The sequence below is a fragment of the Pongo pygmaeus genome, chromosome X (genome assembly GCF_028885625.2).
Source record: "Pongo pygmaeus isolate AG05252 chromosome X, NHGRI_mPonPyg2-v2.0_pri, whole genome shotgun sequence".
In the NCBI taxonomy this organism is placed as follows: Eukaryota; Metazoa; Chordata; class Mammalia; order Primates; family Hominidae; genus Pongo; species Pongo pygmaeus.
Window position 1 is genome coordinate 39,262,275 of NC_072396.2, and position 20,721 is coordinate 39,282,995.

General features: G+C 41.6%; 1 protein-coding gene across 1 annotated transcript in view; it reads left to right on the forward strand.

Annotated features, from left to right (window-relative positions):
- TSPAN7 (tetraspanin 7) overlaps positions 1-20,721 on the forward strand; it is a 126,426-nt gene that overhangs the window by 95,578 nt on the left and 10,127 nt on the right. Inside the window, exons 2-5 of the mRNA XM_054472915.2 lie at positions 7,957-8,145; positions 13,213-13,287; positions 16,066-16,161; positions 17,547-17,702. Coding sequence (XP_054328890.1) covers positions 7,957-8,145; positions 13,213-13,287; positions 16,066-16,161; positions 17,547-17,702 — 516 coding nt within the window. The remainder of the gene's footprint in view (positions 1-7,956; positions 8,146-13,212; positions 13,288-16,065; positions 16,162-17,546; positions 17,703-20,721) is intronic.

Sequence of the window (20,721 nt, forward strand, 5' to 3'; positions counted from 1 at the left end):
TACGCAGGATCAATGAATTGTGCTGCGTGTTTTGTTTCCCATAAGTCTTTTTTTAAAAAAATAAGATCTTGCTCTGTCACCCAGGCTGGAGTGTGGTGGTACAATCTTAGCTCACTGCAGCCTCAACCTCCTGGGCTCAGGTGATCCTCCCATCTCAGCCTCCCAAATAGCTGGAACTACAGGCATGTGCCGCCACACCTGGCTAATTTTTGTATTTTTTTTTTTGTAGAGATGGGGTCTCGCTATGTTGCCCAGGCTGGTCTTGAACTCCTGGCCTCAAGTGATCCTCCCACCTTGGCCTCCCAAAACGCTGGGATTATAGGCACAAGCCACTGTGCTTGGCTTTGTTTCCAATAAATCTTTAAAGGATAAAATGTCTCTTTCTTCCATGTCCTACTTCTCATATTGGCAGCCACCTTTATAGACTTGTCCACTCTGTTTTGTGTCTCTTTGCTGTCCCCTGTCTTCCAGCATTGTCCTCTCATGTTCTAGTGACAGTCTTCCTCAAGCCTTAGTCCTTGAACTTCCCACCATCTTCTGCTTCTGTTTCCCAAGATTCATTGTTCCCTCTTAGCTGTCACTTTTGGCCTCAGCCCTCACGTGCAGCTCTGACTTACTCCTAAATTCAAGCCCCACATTCACAACTGCCTTCTGAACATGTTGCCTCTGTGACCTTTGGTCACCCCAAACCCAATAGAAAACAGAGCCTGGACCAGACAGTCTCTGGATTTCTTATTGGTTCTCAGATTCAATTTTAACAAGTCAGCACTTAAGATTATCTCACTCCTCTCCCGCTTCTTAACTTCCCTGTCTCTTTTTAATGATACCACCAACCTGTCAGCCATATAACATGTATTATCTTCCACATACACACACACTCACACCCACAGACGTACACATGTATACATGTACACAAGAGACAAAAATGGAGTAAAAAGGGTGAATTGGCCAAAATACTTGCCTAGAGAGAGTTCAGAGCACATGTCTTGATAACAGTGGGATCTTCTTATAAAAAGTAAAGCTTTTGTTATGCTAGTGAGCTTATAAATTTTTGCGTGTCTGTGTAAAACTACAAACGCGTGTCCTGCTGGGCATTCTTCCTACCCTTTCTTACCCAGGAGCCTCTTGGCACCTGAGAAAGCTGACAGAACAGTGGGCTTCAGGTCCAGAAATGAGCCAACTTTCCTACTCCTGCTGCTGGTGGTTTATCAGGTACAGGGAGAATCTTAGAAACTCTCTTTTGTTTGCTTAAAGGCACAGCTATAAATATATTTCAGCGTGACTGAGTGTGTCAAGTTTGAGATTCTGATTTGTTGTATCAGAATGTTAGAGCTGGGAGGGAAGCACTGGCAATCAGGTTTCTCTACCTCCTGATTTTATTGAAGAGTGAACTGAGGCCCAGAAACATCAGGTGATCTGCCCAAAGTTACACAGCTCGTTAATGACAAAACTACGACTGAAGCCCTGGTCTTCTAAACCCCAGCCAAGAGCTCTAACATTTTTAATTCTAATTTTTTTTTGAGATGGAGGTCTTGCTATGTTGCCCAGTCTGGCCTCGAACTCCTGGACTCAAGTGATCCTCCTGTCTCAGTCTCCTGAGCAGCTGGGATTACAGGTATGAGCCACCACACTCAGCTAACATTCTTTTTTTCTTTTTCTTTTTCTTTTTTTTTTTTTTTGTGACAGAGTAAAGCTCTGTCACCCAGGCTGGAATACAGTGGCATGATCTTGGCTCACTGCAACCTCTGCCCTGTGGGTTCAAGCGATTCTCCCACCTCAGCCTCCCAAGTAGCTGGGATTACAGGCATGCACCACCACACCCAGCTAATTTTTGTATTTTTAGTAGAGATGGGGTTTCACCATGTTGGCCAGGCTGGTCTCAAACTCCTGGCCTCAAGTGATCCGCCTCTGCCTTCCAAAGTGCTAGGATTACAGACATGGGTCACCACGTCTGGCTCCAGCTAACGTTCTTTTAAATATATTGAGTCCCTTTCTGCCAGTCATCTGGAATGGGTTCTCAAGCCCAGTGAGGAATCCCAATAAATTCTGGTTCTTAGTCTATTTTAAAAACACTAAGTATACATACAATTTGTAATAAAATTTTAAGTTGTAAATATAATGGATGCACACTGTTGCTTCTTAAAATAAGACCATAACATTATACAAGCTGCTGGTTTCTTTGCTTTTCTGGTTACTTTCTCCACCTCTACCTAATCAGGTCCCAACATTGTGCAAAGACTTCTCCTCCTCTTTGTCCCCTTGGCACACACACTCACATAAGAATCAGCTAAGAGAATAGTTTGTCAGGTACTTTTCCTCTTAAAACCTAACATCTGAGGAATGTGGATTTTAATTATTGATGATGTGTGCGGAGTTTCAGTGTCATGCATTTTCTTCTGAGTTACAGAATCCTCTGGGGGATATTTCACAATACCTTTGTGTGTAGTTGCTATGAAGGAATTAACCTGTAAACCTCTGGGATGATTGAATTGTGGGTCAACTAAAATGCAATCTAGCTAAGACTTCTGCCTACGATCTCACCTGTGTGTTTCTTTTTGTTGGTTTTTAGATGCAGTGCTTTCTATTCCATATGGCTATTTAGTAAGCAGTCTCTTTTTCATAGCTTGTACCTCTGCGATTCAATTTTTGTTGTCTTTTTTTCTTCAATTGAATGATATAGTAAATATGAACTTGTGCCGTCATTAGAATAATGTGCATATATTCACATAGAAGGTGGGGCTTATGAACCTTGTATTAAGGATTTAGTGAGAGGAAATAAGGACTTTGCCCTCTCAGACCTGGCACAGCAGCTGCAGCAGTTTCATCATAAGGTCTGTGGTCTGCACGCATAAAACAGAGTGGGCTCAAGTAAAATGCCTCTGGACAGGTGAGAAAGATGGAAGCCCTCTATTTCTGGCACCTCTCTGAAGATCAGGGTGCTACACGATCCACAGAGAGACTTATCAGCATTAGCCAGGTTGACCTGGCAAGAGCAAGGGGAATTGTTTATGTTGGCTACTTGCTCCCCTAATGGCCATTTTAGGATGAAAATAAACCTTAGTAAGTCTGTTTCAGAGCATTTTGGATACCCCCTTGGCATATTGCCAAACCTATCTGTAAGTTTTCTTTGAGTATAATTTTAAAGTAATATGTATCATCACACAGAAGCCTTTTCAGTTCTGATCTAACTTTTCTGATGCCATGATTATAGCTTTACTCTGTCTCATCACCAAGCCTAAATTAATAGTAGCTAGTGGTACTTTGCTACCCATAAAATTTGAGCTGTGTTGTAAGCACACAGAAAATGAGATGCCAGGAATAAGCAAGAAAGGGAGAGCCTCAGCCTGGTTACTTCTGATGGAAGACTGGGCCTGCCATCCTGGCTTGTGGTTGATTTTGGAGCATATAAGGTGGTGCTGGTCCTTCACCAGGCCAGTCATGTTGTTTATCTATGGTCTCCTATCTCTCTCCTCCCCGAACCACAGTGTTGGCTACTTGCTGAGCAATTCTTCTGAGAAAAAAGCAAAACCTCCATGAGAAAGGTAACATATGCTGATGACTGATTTAGGGATTTGAGGTCTCTGAGGAGCTCAGACACACAATTGCTTTGGTGAACTCCAAACTTACTCATTGCACCTCACAGCAGGAGAGAGATGTTTAAAAAAAAAAAAAGTCCCTTAATTTTCAATTTGAAAGTCATGGTTGAGACATGACTTTCCTGTGGGTGCTTACAAAAGTACATGTGTGGAGTGAATGTGTGTTGACAGGAGCCAAGAAAAAATTTATACATATGATAGTGGCTTTTGTCTTGGGCTTATCTTTGTATGGTTTTTATCCTTAGTGAGAAACATTTTTATAGTAAGAAGAATGTGATAAAATGCCAGTTAGAGTGTTTTATGGATCTTTAGCCCTTTGCTTGTAGGTGTGTTTTTTCCTTCAACTACCTGGCAATTTCTTCTAACACCCACCTCACGTCCACCACCAACCACTACTACCACCAAATAAGGTCTTAGTCACCTAAGGGTATGCCGCAGCCTAACCATTGTCTCCCTTGTCTGTTTAATATTTTCTTCTTTGTCTTTAGCCTTGTTATTTCCCCAGATTACTGGCCCTTTCTGGTCCAGAGTGGCATTCTCACCATTTCTGATAGTTCTTCACAGAGGTTCAGAGGGTATAGCAAATAGATGGCTAACATGAAACTTCTTTTCCTTTCTTAACTCTACAATTGGTTGGTTATTCATTCGTTAAATGGACAGGTACAGAACATTGACTGTGTGCAAGGTACACAGCTCCCGCCCTCAAGAGGTTGTGCTCCTGGATATGCACAGGAGGATGGGTAGGGTACAGAAGGACCATGGTATACTGCAGAGTGACTTTGAGGAGGCTGAGAGGAGTGAGTACAGTGTGTACCATAAGAATTTAGGATATAGAGTGATAGGATGGATAGGTAAGAAGATAGGATGGATAGAATTCTAGATAAGAGGATCATCATGAACAAAGGTTGGGAACTGCCCAGAGAATAGCTGTTTTCCTGGAACCATATAGAGTGGAGTTCAAGCTTCTGAACAGAGCTGGTTCATCAGGAGTGTTTGAGTATGACAATAGCAGTATCGGAGAAGGCCTTCCTCTTCGGTTTATTCTTAGATTCCTAGCACATGAGTGCTGGAAGGGGCATGTCTAACCCAGTTTCCACGTTATTGAGAGGAACATGAGTCCCTCTAAAGCTTAACCTTGACTTGGTCAAGGTTAGGATGTTGGATGTTTTCTCTCCCATGCAATATGGTGTTCATAGTATTGTGTTTGTTTGCACCCACTGGCGAACTTATAAAGACCACCGAGGTCTTTATAAGGAGTCTTTTTCCGAGAAGTCATTATACAAAAAAGAAACACACATGTTTATAGCAGCACGATTCGCAATTGCAAAAATATAGAACCAGTCCAAATGCCCATCAATCAATGAGTAGATAAAGAAAATGTGGTGTATATACAGACACACACACACACACACACACACACACACACACACACCATGGAATGCTACTAAGCCATAAAAAGGAATGAAGTAATGGCATTCGCAGCAACCTGGATGGAATTGGAGACCATTATTCTAAGTGAAGTAACTCAGGAATGGAAAACCAAACATCGTATGTTCTCACTCATAAGTGGGAGCTAATCTGTGAGAATGCAAAAAGCATAGGAATGATACAATGCACTTTGGGGACTGGGGAGAAAGGATGGGAGCAGGATGAGTGACAAAAGAATACACATTGGGTACAGTGTACACTGCTCAGGTGATGGGTGCACCAAAATCTCAGAAATCACCACTAAAGAATTTATTCATGTAACCAAACACCACTTGTTCCCCAAAAACCTATTGAAATTAAAGTCTTTTTCTGAAAATGGAGTATTTGTGTAATTTACATTTTATGACCATTTTAACAAACTGGTATAGGTTTTGCACTTACGTGAGGAGAGGCTTCATATACAAAGCAATGATTGCATTAGGATAAATTATGTTATGAAAGAAAAGGCATTAAAATGATCTAGGTACTGTTTGCCTTAAAATCAGGATTTGTGTTAACTTTGACATACTGCATGTAAGATTTGTTCTGGTAGTAACTGAACTTCATGAAATCACTGATCACAGAAATATAAGTTATCAGACTCATACTTGATTAGCGGTATACATTTTCATTAAAACAATCACATTCCAATAAGGACCAGCAAAAGCAGTTCACAGAATGCAGCTGCTCACTTTGTATTTGAAGTGTTCCTGTATCTTTTGGAGCAATACCATGAAGTCTCAAGTTTCCGAATGAGGCATATATTCGGCCAAAACAATGACTAGCTTAACTGAATTTTTGCTTTTATTCAATACATTTACATTGAGATGTTTACAGCTTAGGCTGATAATGCTACAGTGGAAAGTATGGGGGAAATTTCTCTTTGGTCCCATTTTAAATCACCTCGCAGTATTTACCGGATGTAGAAGTTGTGTAAGTATGAGGTATCTGATAAGCTCTGTTTTATAAAATACAGGTTCTAAGACCCAGATAAATGAAAAATATATATTTTTTCTCAATGGAATAGTAAGCATTTACTCTGTGCCTGGCACTGTAATGTGCTAGGCATTAGTAAAAGATGGCACAGGCACTGTCCTTTTCTACATAGTGTCCATTGCATTTTTACCCCTAATGACTTGACAGTTGATTCTTAAAATTTGATTTTAGCAGGTAAAAGGCATTTTATGTTTCCCTGTTGGGGAGTATGGTAGAAGAGGCTGCTCAAGGAAAGTACTTTTTTAAACAACCACCGGGTGTCAGCAGAGGACTTAGAACTCTTGGCAACATCTGTGTTTGGTTTTCTTGGATTTCTTAATTCGCTAGGCCATCTCCTTTGGAATTTTTCAAAGGCAGTCAGCCTCCACGGGACCACTTTCTCCCAAATATTAGTGTCAAACACTTTCACCGCAACACTGCATCACGATTGTTTATCTTTGCCTAATAAAAGTAGCGCTAGTTCCTCAATCTTTTTCTGATTTAAAACCTTTAATTCTGTCTTTCATGGTGAGGGTTCTACAAAGTAGACAGGCTGCCGGGGTGGGGAAGTGTCACCAAACTCTAGTTGTTTTTACTGACCTCTCCCTCTCCCCCCATACAGGTAGAGCTCACCCTTACCTTATGCAGTGAAAAGTACAGGGACCGTTCTTGGTCCTGCACAAACACAAAAAAATCTGATAATGGAGCTTGATGGTTCCAAATTACAGAAAGTATTTTCAGAGTATAAAGGAGAGAGGTCTAAGCATCTTCACTGGCCCAGCCATTTGGTTCATGGTATAGCATATATTTGGTGGTGGTCACAGATATTAGGAACTGTGTACTGATTGACAAGGGAAACCTTGGCAAGGTGGGTATTGATTTGTATCATGCCAATTCTCTCCAGTTTTCTCACCTTGACTCCTCACTTGAGTGAGCAAACTAGATAGGGATCCAAGGCATTTGGTATGAGACCTTAGGCTCTACGGTGGGGCCAAACTGGAGATGGTCTTTCTTGGACACCCAGGTTTCTTTCAAGCTTCATGCGGTATCAGAAGTGGTAGCAGTTACAAGGCTGTCAGTTTGAGTTGCTAAGCTATTGGTGACCTGAAAGACCAGCTTGGGAGATGGTTAGAGACATAAAGCAACCCCAGTAGCTTTAGCAGCTAAAGCTGCCAGGGCGTGTGGCCTGCAGGGGGTGGGGTGTTAGGCATAGCATGCACCCTGGAATCTATCCCATAAAGTAAAGGCCTGATTGATGCAGGGTTCTAGTTTAGACATGCTATAGGGATTTCCTTTGGACTGATCAGTGGGATTTGGCAAATCGCATTACAGCTAATTCCAGAAACTATGCAGATTCTTCTGTTGTTTTATATTGAATAAAATATTAAGACAGCACATCAATAGGGATTCAAAAATATTTGGAATATTTTGTTTTTGTGGAAATTTCTGCAATAATAGTCAAAGGGAATCACTGTGTTCCTGAAAACATTGTGCAGGATGTCCATAAAATATACTGTGTACACACATGCCATCAAAGAGGGCAGCTGTCATTCTTCATGGGGTTATACCCAGCTTGGTGTCAGGCAGCAGCTGGGGGAAGGCTCTCAGACCTGTCGTATGATGTGCTTTGTAAACTGCTTTTTAAAAAAGAAGTTCTTTATTGTTGGCTTGACTTCTAATTAACACAATAAATGCATATGGGATTGTGCAAGGGGCACATTTATTGGGGGGAAAAAACAAAATGTCTTTATGATGATTTTAGTTAACACTCTCTGACATTTCTCGTTGCTCAGGGAATCCTACAGCAAGTACCGTCTTATTCACATGGAAACTTGAGTCTTCAAATTTGGCCACATTGCTCTGTGCTGATTCTCACCTCTCTTGGCAATAGCTTCACACTCTCCTCTCCCTCTTTCAGATCACTGGGGTGATCCTGCTGGCTGTTGGAGTCTGGGGCAAACTTACTCTGGGCACCTATATCTCCCTTATTGCCGAGAACTCCACAAATGCTCCCTATGTGCTCATCGGAACTGGCACCACTATTGTTGTCTTTGGCCTGTTTGGATGCTTTGCTACATGTCGTGGTAGCCCATGGATGCTGAAACTGGTGAGTATGTCACAACATAATACTGATTTCTCAACTATATTTTTGTAAAAATATAAATTACATGGAGGTGAAGTGGTTCGTCTTGAGGTCACAGACAAGACCTTAACAATTTCAGTCCAGACTCTTTCCTAATCCATCCTTTAATCCCCTAGAGGTAAAAACAACCCCAAACACAGCCTGGCACACTAAATCTAGTCCCAGTCCCTCCGGGTAGATGATGACAAAGCAGTGGCCAGTGATTGCAGTAGTCCATTTGTATCCTCATGACAAGATGCCCTATTTCTTTCCTTTTTTTTTTTTTTTTTTTTTTTCCTTTTGAGACGGAATCTCGCTCTGTTGCCCAGGCTGGAGTTCAGTGGTGCAATCTCTGCTCACTGCAAGCTCTGCCCCCTGGGTTCATGCCATTCTCCTGCCTCAGCCTCCCAAGTAGCTGGGACTACAGGCGCCCGCCACCACACCCGGCTAATTTTTTTGTATTTTTAGTAGAGACGGGGTTTCACCATGTTGGCCAGGATGTTCTTGATCTCCTGACCTCGTGATCTGCCTGCCTCGGCCTCCCAAAGTGCTGGGATTACAGGCTTGAGCCATCGCACCCAGCCTCGTCCTGTTTCAGTTTTGAACTATGTCTTAGAAGTCTCCTTAAGCATGTGATATGCAGCTTTGGTGGGCAAGGCAGCATCCTGAACATAAGCAGACTTTCACCTCCAAGTTCCTATTGGAGAAATACTTTCCACCTCCTTGAGCCTGGCCATGCATGGATGCTTGTGTGTGGTCTTCTCTGAACCTGTACTCCCTGTCTCAGTGCTATGAGAGTTCCGCTAAGCCAGAGCCTGCCACCCAGAGGACTTAAGCAGTGTCAAGTGTTGGCTACCAAGACCAGTGCAGGGTGCATACTCTCATGGGACAGATAAAGCAGTGATGCTTCCCAGATGATAAGGGCAGACTATTGAAAGGCTATTACTGTGATTTTTAACTTTTAGGTACAGCAGTTAACTAATTCTCTACTCACTGTTCATGTTCTTCACTGATGGGGATTAATGGTAAAGGATTTTATAGATAAAAATTAGCAAGGACCTCTCATCAAAATAAAATTTTGTTTAAAAATATTTATTTCAGGCATCTTACTCCATGAAGGGAGAAGCAAAGATTCCATCAGGGCCATGTTGCCTGTCCCTGTGTAGCCCTAGGTTGTAGTAACATTTAGTACCATCTAGTGATATATGTGGGTGTAAGAGTGGTTCATTCCAAAGGAACCATCTTCCCAACTGGCACTGGGCAGTCAGTCTCTGTTGTCAACCTCATAGAAGTGGTGCTTGACTTCGCCACTTTCTATCCTGCAGACCATACAGGAGGCTGATGCCTCAGCCACCACTGATTCTTCAGGTTGATGGGCAAGCCATAATGAGGCCCATCCTGAGGCACTTCTGCTGCTGTCACCTGGCACTCTGTTCTAACACCCTGAGTCTACCTTCTAGTACTTCTCATAAACACTAGGGTTTATTTTGGTCTAGTGCCGTGGTCCTCAACTCCAGGTACATGATTAAATCACCTGGGAAGCCATTTGCAAAAACTTTTGCCAGCATCCCACCGCTAGCTGGTTGAAGTAGACTCCTCAGTGGTGGTGAGGCCCTGGCGTCTTATTTTCTAAAAAGCTCTCCAGAGGATTCAATCTTGTAGCCAGTATTGAGAACCTTTTGTTTAGCACAATGAGTAGCAAGGGGAGAATTAACTTCAAAAGCAGAGAAAAGAAAAAATTCTAAAAAACCATCCATTCAAACAAGAAGGGAAGTGATGTGGTGTTGAGACCTGACTGATTCCAACTAACTGTGTAAAGTCTTTAGTGGCAAGGATGTAACCTCCTTGGACCTTTGTCTCCAATTGTAACAAAATAGAATTGGACTAAATCACCAAAGTTTCTCCCGGCCCAAATACTATGACTGGAGAGGAGTGGGAGAGGTGATATTTTTATGTTCTAATTCTAAATTTGCTTGTGGGGCAGAAGTATCCCATAGCTGAGTATAATGTCATAAAATAGGATATGTGTATAAACAATGGGATAGTTAGTTCTGGCCTCTTCTGGAGGTGGCTTCATACCACACTACCATTTTCTTCTCCTAACACAAGTTCGCTGGCAGGTGAGCATTTTGGGAAGTAGAGAAGTTTTTTGGTTTGGGGCTTAATTTGGGTCTTTAAAAATATCTTTTAGATCAAATTTTAGATTCTACATATGTGTAAGATCAGGCAGTTATTAGTCTTTTCTTTCCCTGACTTATTTCACTTAATCCTCTAGATTCATTCACGTTGTCGCAAGTGACAGGATTTCATTCTTGTTTATGGCCAAATAGTATTCCATTGTGTATAGACACATTGTGTCCAGTGTGTATGGACACTTAGGTTGGCTATTGTCAATAGTGCTGCAATATGCATGGGGGCACAGCTATCTCCTCAACATACTGATTTCATTTCCTTTGGGTATATACCCCACAGTAGGATTGCTGGATCATATGGTAGTTATACTTTTAATTTTTCGAGGAACCTCTACTCTGTTATCCATAGTGGTTGTACTAATTTGCATTCCAATCAGCAGTGTATAAGAGTTCCCCCTTTTCCACATCCTCATCAGCATTTATTATTTTTTTGTCTAGAGACAGGGGAGGAGGGAGGAGCAGAGGTTGGCCAATGGGTGCAAAGTCACAGCTAGATAGGAGGAATTATCTGGTGTTTTATTGCATAGTAGGGTGACTATAGTTAATGTATTATATATTTAGCAATAGCTAGAAGAGAGGATTTAGAATGTTCCCACCACAAAGAAATATTTTAGGTAATGGATATGCTAACTACTCTGATTTGATCATTACACAGAGTATGCATGTATCAAAACATCATACTGTACCCCATAAATATGTACAATTATTATATGTTATTTAAAAACAAAATTTTTAAAACATGATTTAGTCCTTTTATGTGATAGAGGCTATACTGGGTGTGCATGACATTTTCTTTTCCTCCTCACTACCACCATGCAGCGTAGGTTATATTTTCATGTAATGTGATAGGAACCTGGGGGTTTAGATAACCCACCCAAATTCACACAGCTAATGTATGGAAGGCTGGGATTTGAAGCCTTGTATGTTTCCTTCCAAAGCTAGGACTATTTCAACTCCAATGTTTACATTTGGGAAAAAAGCTCTAACCCCTACCGACCTGTATTTAGTACAAGCTTTTCCCAATAGGCTTTTGGCAAACGCCTTCTGTAGGTAAAACGGCCACTCTCTGAAAGCTCCTAGAGGCAGGAAACTTGCCAGACACAGAAAACTGCTGATTCGGCTGATGAGAGCGGAAGTCACTTGATTAACTATCAGTCTAGAATTTTGCAGTCCTTATATAACCTCATTAATTGCAAAACAACTGAAAATAACTATGTCTACTTTATGGAAGCCCAGAGAGGCTGCCTCTTTTCTAAGACGTAGTTCATAACGAGATAGGATTCAAACCTAGGAGGACTTCTGACTACAGAGATAAATGCCCTTTCTTCCACCTGCCTGCTAACAGTTATTTTCCCACCCAACTTTCTGGAAGAGTCTAGGCTTATCCCATCAGCAAAATGGGAGAGTCTCACATCAAATTCTGCTTTGAATTGCATTTTGTATGAAGTTAGGAAAGAAGTCATGTACATGGGGCATTCTCATAACTACATGTTTAGTATTTGAGTGGCTGTGCTTTCTAGAGAATTTTGTTAATATTTAGAAAGAAATTGATATTTTAAGCCAACATTTCCTTTTTCGATATATGTGCCACTAGATGAGAAAAAAAATTTATGACTCAGCATACATATGTTTACTTTATGAGACGTGTGTATACTTTACAGGTAAGTAATGTGGCCACATGCAATCTATCCAAATTCCACAGCATCGTTTAGGGCCATTGCAAATGTTCAAAACCATTATATTTCATTTTGAGATAAGAAGCAGATTGTAAGACATGTGCCTTGTAGGTAAGGAATCAATTCTTGTTTTTATCTGCCTTTCAAAGTTATCCTTAATGTTTCGTAAATACCATGTACTACCCTTGAATTTAGACGTGCTTGCATGTGCATGCAGATGCAAAAAACTTGAGAAGTATCAGCAGCATGAGATGAAAAGCACTGAAGACATTAGATGCTTGCAAATGTCAGTAGTAGTATAGCGTATTTACTTTTTGAAAGGCTGTAAACTACATGCAGCATCCCGAACAAGAAAGACAGGCAACTCCACAGGAAAGCTGCAGTGGCTACTGTGTCCGGTGATGACCACCAATTTGAAGAGGAACATCATCTTGCACACGTTTGGCTTCTTGGGCCCAGATGGGAGGGATGCAATTCCAAATGAAGCAGTTTTGTAACTGTTTCATCTCAGATGTGGTTGAGACTACTGGAGGCATTTGCCCAGGCAGCAGGTTCTCATCCTGGCCGTGTTCACACACATGATGGGCTAGCGTTAGAGAAAAGACATTGGGCTGGTTCTTATTTCTTCTGAAAGCAGCACCAATGCCAGTGAGTGGAAGTTAGAAGTAGGCAGACATGTGGCCAAAGGGAAAGGAAGTCTTTCCAACAATTGGAACAGTTTCAAAATGGAATGGGCCGCAGGGAATTGGCTTGCAGACCGTCGTGAGGAAGGTGGTAAAAAAGGACCCCCAGACAGGGCAGAATGTGTCCTGTGACCTTCAGAGCAGTTTGTTTTTTTTTCTAGCTCAAAGATTCTAGTGTAACAAATAGTGGATACCTTAGTTGTGAAAGTTCCTTCCAGATTTCTCCAGGTGAGCCAAGCTGATAGGCACAATGCCAGTCTCTCAATGAATTCTCCCCAGCCTGTGTACTCCAAAATGCATAGGCATATTAAACACACATTCCTAGATTGAGGCTTCTCTAAATTTACATTTAGAGAAGAATGTTTTCTATTTTTTTCTAAACTTTGTCTAGGGAGTGTGAGGACTTGTCTAATTCCCGCTGATTGAAAGTAACCTACCCTGAAGAAGCCCTCTTCTTAATCCTGATGTATCTGACTTTGTCTTTGTGTGCTTAATTTTCAGTATGCCATGTTTCTGTCCCTGGTGTTCCTGGCTGAGCTCGTAGCTGGCATTTCAGGGTTCGTGTTTCGTCATGAGGTGAGTATATACAAAATGCAGAACTCAGTTAAGGGGTGTTTGGGAGGAGGATTCTTGAAACCTCTTGAAATATGTAAAGGGTGCATATAGGCTAGCTGGTTTCCTCAGTGGTGTTGTTGTTTTCCAAAGATCATGTCATATGACCTGAAATCTTCATGAAATTCTAAATGTGGGAATTCCACCAAGCTTGAAACCTTCATTGTTGATCTTCACTGTTTCTCTGTGTAGCCATTGCATAAAATGATTCTCTCCCCTGTTATAAAGCAGTGACCTTCAATATGGATTACATACTCCTTAAAAATAGCTGCTTCAGGCTGGGCATGGTGGCTCATATCTGCAATACCAGAGCTTTGCAAGGCCTGGGGCAGGAGGATCTCTTGAGGCCAGAAGTTCAAGAGCAGCCTGGGCAACATAGTGAGAACCCCATCTCTAAAAAATAAAAAAATAAATTAGGTGGGTGAGGTGGCTTGCATCTATAGTCCCAGCTACTTAGGAGGCTGAGGAGGGAGGATCACTTGAGCTTGGGAGGTCGAGGCTGCAGTAAGCTAATATCACACCGTTGTACTCCAGCCTGGGCAAGAGAATGAGATCCTGTCTCTATTTTTTGTTTTTAAAAATAGCTGCTTCAGTAAGGCACAAGTGTATATCTGTATAACAAGATTTCTAAGACTATAAAGGCAAGCCAAACTAATTGTCTTGCTGCCTCAAAATTTTATCATTGACTCCACAAATAATAGTAAAGCCAGAAGTAGATACACATGTGTTAAAAAGAAAAAGAAAAAACAAGATACAGGTGGAAAACAGAGAGAGTGTTACTGTGGGTCTCGAAAGTCTGGCATCATCTGTTCCCAGGCTCTTTTTTTTTTTTTAATTTTTTTAAAAAGTTTTTCATTAACCCGTCTTGCTGCACACTTAAAGATCCCACTATTGTGCTTGGCCAAGTTCAGTTCCCCCTGAGCTTGCCTGTATGCTCTCTGCTCCCCTACTACCTTGTTTTTCCCCTTTACCAAAGACAGTATCCCAGATGCCAAAGCTGACTTCCAGAACCCGGTTTGTATGGGTGCTGCATTTGGAATTAGAACCCCATTCATAGTCTCTAGTGAAGTGAGACCTGATGAAGTTTCGGCCTCAACAGCCCTAATAAGTGCCCCTCGTGCATGTATGAACACCAGGAGCAGCCTGGCTTGTTCCTACCTGAGCCTCTTGTTTGTTGCTGGGAGTGCGCTCTGTGGAGGGGTTTTTCTCTTAATGGTGCTTGCTGCCTAGGGCCTGGAAATCCTCATGTACCTAATCTCTTTTGCCTGAAACCCTGAGGGCTGTTGTGGGAGGAAGGTACAATGCTACTCTGACCACCAGCGCTGGTCTTGAGTCTGGCTAGTCAAACTCACATGATGACAATAGGTCTCAGTGCCATTTAACAAAAGCAGAAAGATATAACAAAGGAAGCACAGCTTGCCTGCTAGGCAGTAGTGGGCTTGTTTCTCCACCATGAGTCCTCAAAATAGTCTAGTGCCTACTCTGTGTATAGTCCCCCATCCTAAGAGACAGCTTAAGTGTAGCAAAATGAGATGACACAGCTGGGTGTGGTAGCCACCTTAGCTTAGAAGCTGCATGTAACTGGTGTCTCTATCTCTTGTAGTTGTCCCATGGACATAGTTTACAGCATTTTAGCAAAGAATATGCCTAGTTAGGAGAGTCACCATACTTAGCCCTAAGCTTCCCACCAAGTAGTTATTGTCATTTGCTGTCCTCCCAATCTGGAGGCATTTTACCAATTGGGGGTCAGTTTTATCACAAACTCAGTGGCCTGGTAACACATTCGACATTCCACCTTCATCAGGTTTCCAGGGAAACAGAGCTTGAAAGTTATCCCATAGTCAAATATGGTAACAGAAAAGGTTTTGTTAACCCTTTTTTTTTTTTTTTTTTTTTTTTTGAGACAGAGCCTTGCTCTGTTGCCAAGGCTGGAGCGCTGTGGCACAATCTGTGCTCACTGCAACCTCTGCCTCCTGGGTTCAAGCGATTCTCCTGACTCAGCCACCCAAGTAACTGGGATTACTGGCGCCTGCCACCGTGCCTGACAAATTTTTTTTTTTTTTTGTATTTTTAGTAGAGACGGGGTTTTGCCATCTTGGCCAGGCTGGTCTTGAACTCCTGACCTCAAGTTATCTGCCCATGTCGGCCTCCCAAATTGCTGGGATTACAGGCGTGAGCCACTGCACCCAGCCGACATTTTTAAGTTCTTGTCCTTTTTCCTCTTTTTTTTTTTTAATTTGCCTCAATAAAGACAGGTAAGTGAAAGTTGATTTTGCCTCACTCCTATGGTAAAACGGGGATCAGTTTTTGACCAAAACATCAGTCATCCTGTCCACCCAAGTGGTTTGTCTTTTATGAGCCTCCTGTGTAAGGGCAGAGAAAGTTACAGAAAGATGGGCATTAATCAATTCAAAGAAAATAAGTAGAAAGCTCATGCCTGAGGTTTGGCAGCTCACCATCACAGCCCTTTCAGAAATGGACAGGCCCCTCCAGTAGGTCATTCAGCAGGTCAGGCTTTCTCTGGATTGAGGCTGAGGGGAACAATTTTTTAAATTCCGAAGCTTAAAAACCCTCTGGTGAATTTTCTGAGCTTTTCCATCTCAGAAAATGGGGCATTGCCTCCCTGGCCTACATTTATACAGAGATTTTCAGAAGAGGCTCTGTTAGGGTAGAAGTTGGTAAGACTGGGAGTCAGTTTGGGCTGTGGTGGACTGCAATTACATCCCTCCTTGTCTTCCATAGATCAAGGACACCTTCCTGAGGACTTACACGGACGCTATGCAGACTTACGATGGCAAGGATGATAGGAGCCGGGCAGTGGACCATGTGCAGCGCAGCGTAAGTTTCAGAGGAGATGGGGGTGTGAACTAACTATGAGGTCTAGGCTTAGACTTATGGGCTGCCTGTAGGTTGGCCCAGTAGTTGCTATTCGTTCCCATTCTTCAACTCTTAGTCCAGTTCCATTGCCAAGAGTTGACACCCAGTCCTTGTCCAGGCTCCAGTATTCAGGTAATTAGTGTCAAGGAGGACCACTCCCTTGAGTGTGTCTTGTATCAGTAAGGGTTGCAAGTATGCCAAGGACAGCTCATTTGCTCTTCAGATCTGAACCCTTGGGAAGGAGTTAGGCAGTGAGTGTATGACAACCTTGCTTAGAGTTGGCTCCCGGAGGCTGGCTTTCTGGAATCGATGTCTTCAGGCTGGGTGGAGAGCTCAGGTGAGCTGCATTCACTGGCTGGGGCAGTGGAGTGGGCATAGAGTGGACCTAGAAGAAACTGAGGATCTGTTAGGTATGTGAAGGGGGTAAGCTGCCTGATGCTTTGCGGAGGATATGGGGGAAACAGAAGAGAGATTTCCTGTCTGGGTGGCAAGTGCTGGCACTCAAGCGTAACTGCCCATCAGGAATCACTAAGGAGGCTTTTGCTTTGGTTTTTCTTGGTTTTGTTTACTTCAGAAGCAGTCTTTTTTCTAATTTATTTTGATAAAAGTTCCAACATATACAGAAAAGTCTCAGGAATACTACAAGGAACTGTATACTCAGATTTACCAATTAATTATATTTTTGCCCCATTTGCTTTAATATTCTCTATATTGGGGTTGGCAAACTTCTTCTGTAAAGGATCAAATAGTAAATATTTTAGGCTTTGAGGGCCATACACTCTGTCACAACTACTCATCTCTGCCACTGTAGCACAAAAGCAGCCACAGACAGTATGTGAACACATAGTTGTGGCTGTGTCCCAGTAAAACTTTATTTACAAAAACAGGTAGCTCCTGGGCTATAGATTACCAACTTTGGCTCTCCCTTTCTGTATGTGCATCTTTTTTTCTAAGAACTATTTATTTACTTATTAGTAGATATCCCAGTGGAGGGTTTTTGAAACCATATTTGCCTCAATTCACCAATCAGTAGTCCTGATTTAGTGGATGAATACGTCTATATCAATAGGTGATTGTGAGTTGGACACAGACGCACTGCTTTGCTTTGTGGAAGTGATAAGAAAGCCAATGTGATATATAATCTAGGACTTCCTTCTCGGAGATCAAACAAGCATCAATATGGGTATAATTGTTCTTGGAGCTTCCATTCATCTTGACTCACCAAAGCTGCACATGTTGTCTTAGGGCTTTGGCCTGTGTTTCTCTTGTAAAAGTTACAAGGCAGTGATTGAGGAGACCACATTTGATCTGCCATTTTTTGATTCTTTTCCTTTCCCTGTTAATAGCTGAGCTGCTGTGGCGTGCAGAACTACACCAACTGGAGCACCAGCCCCTACTTCCTGGAGCATGGCATCCCCCCCAGCTGCTGCATGAACGAAACTGATTGTAATCCCCAGGATCTACACAATCTGACTGTGGCCGCCACCAAAGTTAACCAGAAGGTACCTGCTTTCTCCCGGCCCAGATGGGACCAGTGGTGAATGTTTGGGAGGGCTTTTTTGTTTCTGTGAAATTATGACAAATAGATTTGAAATAGTAGTCAAGGGAAAGAGAATCTTACTTTGCGGTTCCTTGATTGCCTGGGAGAGGCACTTGAGGCTGCTCACTTCTAAAAGAGAAAGCTGTGACTCAGATCAGCCTTGTCTTTCTCTCCCACAGCAAGGATCTACCAGGCATAGTTAGGAAGGTTTAGAAAGCAGTTCCTGTTAACCCTGATGCTTATGTCAGACAGCGAGTGTTGGCTTTCTTCTTTTGGGGTGTCCATCTTCTGCTTAATATACCATCTAAACATGAAATTGTTTGCAGCTGGCTGTCAGTCTTTGGCAGCAAGAGGGGAGTAGACTTGACAGACAGCATCTGCTTCTGCTAGGAGGGTGGCCTTTATTTTAGGGAGTTTACTGCCATAGGAAAAGAAATCAGTAACTCCGATTCAACTCACTGTCAACCTCCCAACTCCCAAAGAAATTAGAGAGGGGAAAAAAGAGGACTAAACGAAATATAAAAGTTAGTACATAGTGAAAATGAGGGAAATGAAGTTTTAGTAGTCAGAGAAGAGGAAAATCAATTCTGCATTCCACTTTACAGAGAATACGATGAAGACATGATATAATTGCATGTGAAGATTATCTACATTCTTAAATGTTTAGAGACATACCATATATAAAATATATTTTGGTAAACAAAAGGGAGGAAAAAACCTACTATTGTGTTTACTTCCTGTTATTCAGTCAAGGGGTAAATCTTTTCTTGCTAAGGTAAAATTCTGTTCGTATGATACCTTCAAAATTCTATGTGATCTGGACCAGCTACTGAATAATTCAGAGAAAAAAGATAGTTCAGTAAGATTCAGTACTGACAGCTTCTTGTCTAAGTTAAAAGGACATCTGTTTCTATTTGAATTTTCTTATGAACCCAAACATTGAGGCTTCCTTCATCTCTTATTAGTTAATAAGGTAACTTCTGGCTTCTTCATGGACATCCCCACTGAGTACCCATATGTGTCATTATGCTTCTATTTTATGAAGTGCTAAGCATACCTGGCATGTGGTAGACACTCCAATTTATGGAAGGCAAGAAGTGCTCTATGGCAGTGAGATATTTGATATAACAGAGCTTCAGAAGGTTGTTCATGAAAGCAGTACCCAAGTCTTTTTTTTCCCCCATTCAAGCTTCCTCTTCTTTTGTGAAAATTGAGGATCCAGAAGTCAGGAGCACAGAGTCTAGTGTCAGGCTCCAGTAGAAATTCTGACTGAGCCACTTGTTGGTTATGTGATCTCGGTCAAGTTACTTAACTTTGTCAGTCTTGCTTTTCTTGTCTGTAAAATGGGGATAATAATAGTACATGCTCCTTGTGCTTGATTTGAAGATTTAATGAGATAAAGTGTCAGAAGCATAGTGCCTGGCACAGATTATGACACAGATGTGATACATGTTAACTGTAATACAAATGATGATGGTGAAATTTGTCTTCTATATTGCATGGAGTCTTTTATTAAAAATGATGCAGCAGTTTCTTATAGGGAGGATCTTTTGTTAGTATGTAAAAACAAGTTTGGAGACGTATCTTATAGTGCATCTATAATCCTTACAATTATTTTCAGAAAGAGAGATGGGGTCACATTTTTTCATTTCATTGATAAACCTACATATTGACCTCACTTTCCACCTTCCCACTATAATCCAACTTTATATTTTCCTGGCCACCTCAAATACTTAGAAGATCTGCTTAACTTCTCTCTTACTTACCTTATAGCCTCCAACCTGGCTCCCTCAGAGGAGAAAAAGTGAATGAAAACTAAAATTTGTCTACCAAGTTTCCTTAGACATTCTTATTTAATGCCCACCTGAACTTATGAGACAAATTACTTTTCCTGACTCAATGTCAGACACCTAATCTATACAAGGTAGAAGATTGGAATGGGGTAATAGTAGATGCTCATAAATGTTACCCCTCCTCCCAGTGACTCCTTCCCCTAGGAAGCTTAACTACTGCCACATTCTAGTTATATGGAATCCTATGATTTAGAACAAGTGGATCATCCCTGTAGATCCTGTGGTGTCTTGGACCCTGTACTTACTCTGATAGCACAGAAAGGTGATTCTTGGCTCTTACCAGGAAGCTTGAGAAACCTGTCTTGTACAGATAACTGGGAGAGAACAGGAGGAAAGTATGAACAGTTAAATAGGATATTTATTGTTTGGATTTGGGGACAGGTTTTATTTTGATTTTACTAGCAGGATGATGAAATGTCTGCACGTTCAGTTGGCTAATAGCGTTGGCTGAAATCCTACTTCATAGGAATTCTTTGACAGTTCATAAGGGCAAGAGGAACATAGTTACTCTGCTTGGCAGCTACAGAGATACCTCTTCCCATAACCTGTCTGGAACTAGCTTTCTACTTCTAGTAGTTAAAGTCGGTCACTTGCAGATGTTTTCCATTGGTGACTATTGATTTAGACATGCTGAGAGGGCGAGCAAATGAACTGTTCTGAGTGTTTCCTAGGATACTTAGCAGGTCTGTGTAGATTTATCTCACACCTGACAACCGACTTTCATATTAGGAAATTGAGAGAGATTGTTGTGAGTAGATAAGATCATAGTTTGGGGGAAAATTTAAGGTTGAATGCAAACATGGCCTGTGGTTGTAGTATTAAATCAGCTCTTGCAGTATGCGGATCTGTGCTGAGACATGGAAAATGAACTTTGGGGTTCATGCAGTAAATAACAGAAAAATCCAGAGATGGAAAACATTTATTTTGACATTGGTCTCTTATTGTTTAAAAACAAAAAAAACTAAGTCACTTATATCTTCTCATTTTAATTAATCCTATTACTGATATAATTCATTAACTTGCTTTCTTATTTGGAGTAAAAAATAATGAGAAAACATTTCTTATAGAAGAGTGCTTCTCACCTTTTAATGGGCATGTGAAGCGTCTGGAGATCTGGTTAAAATTCAT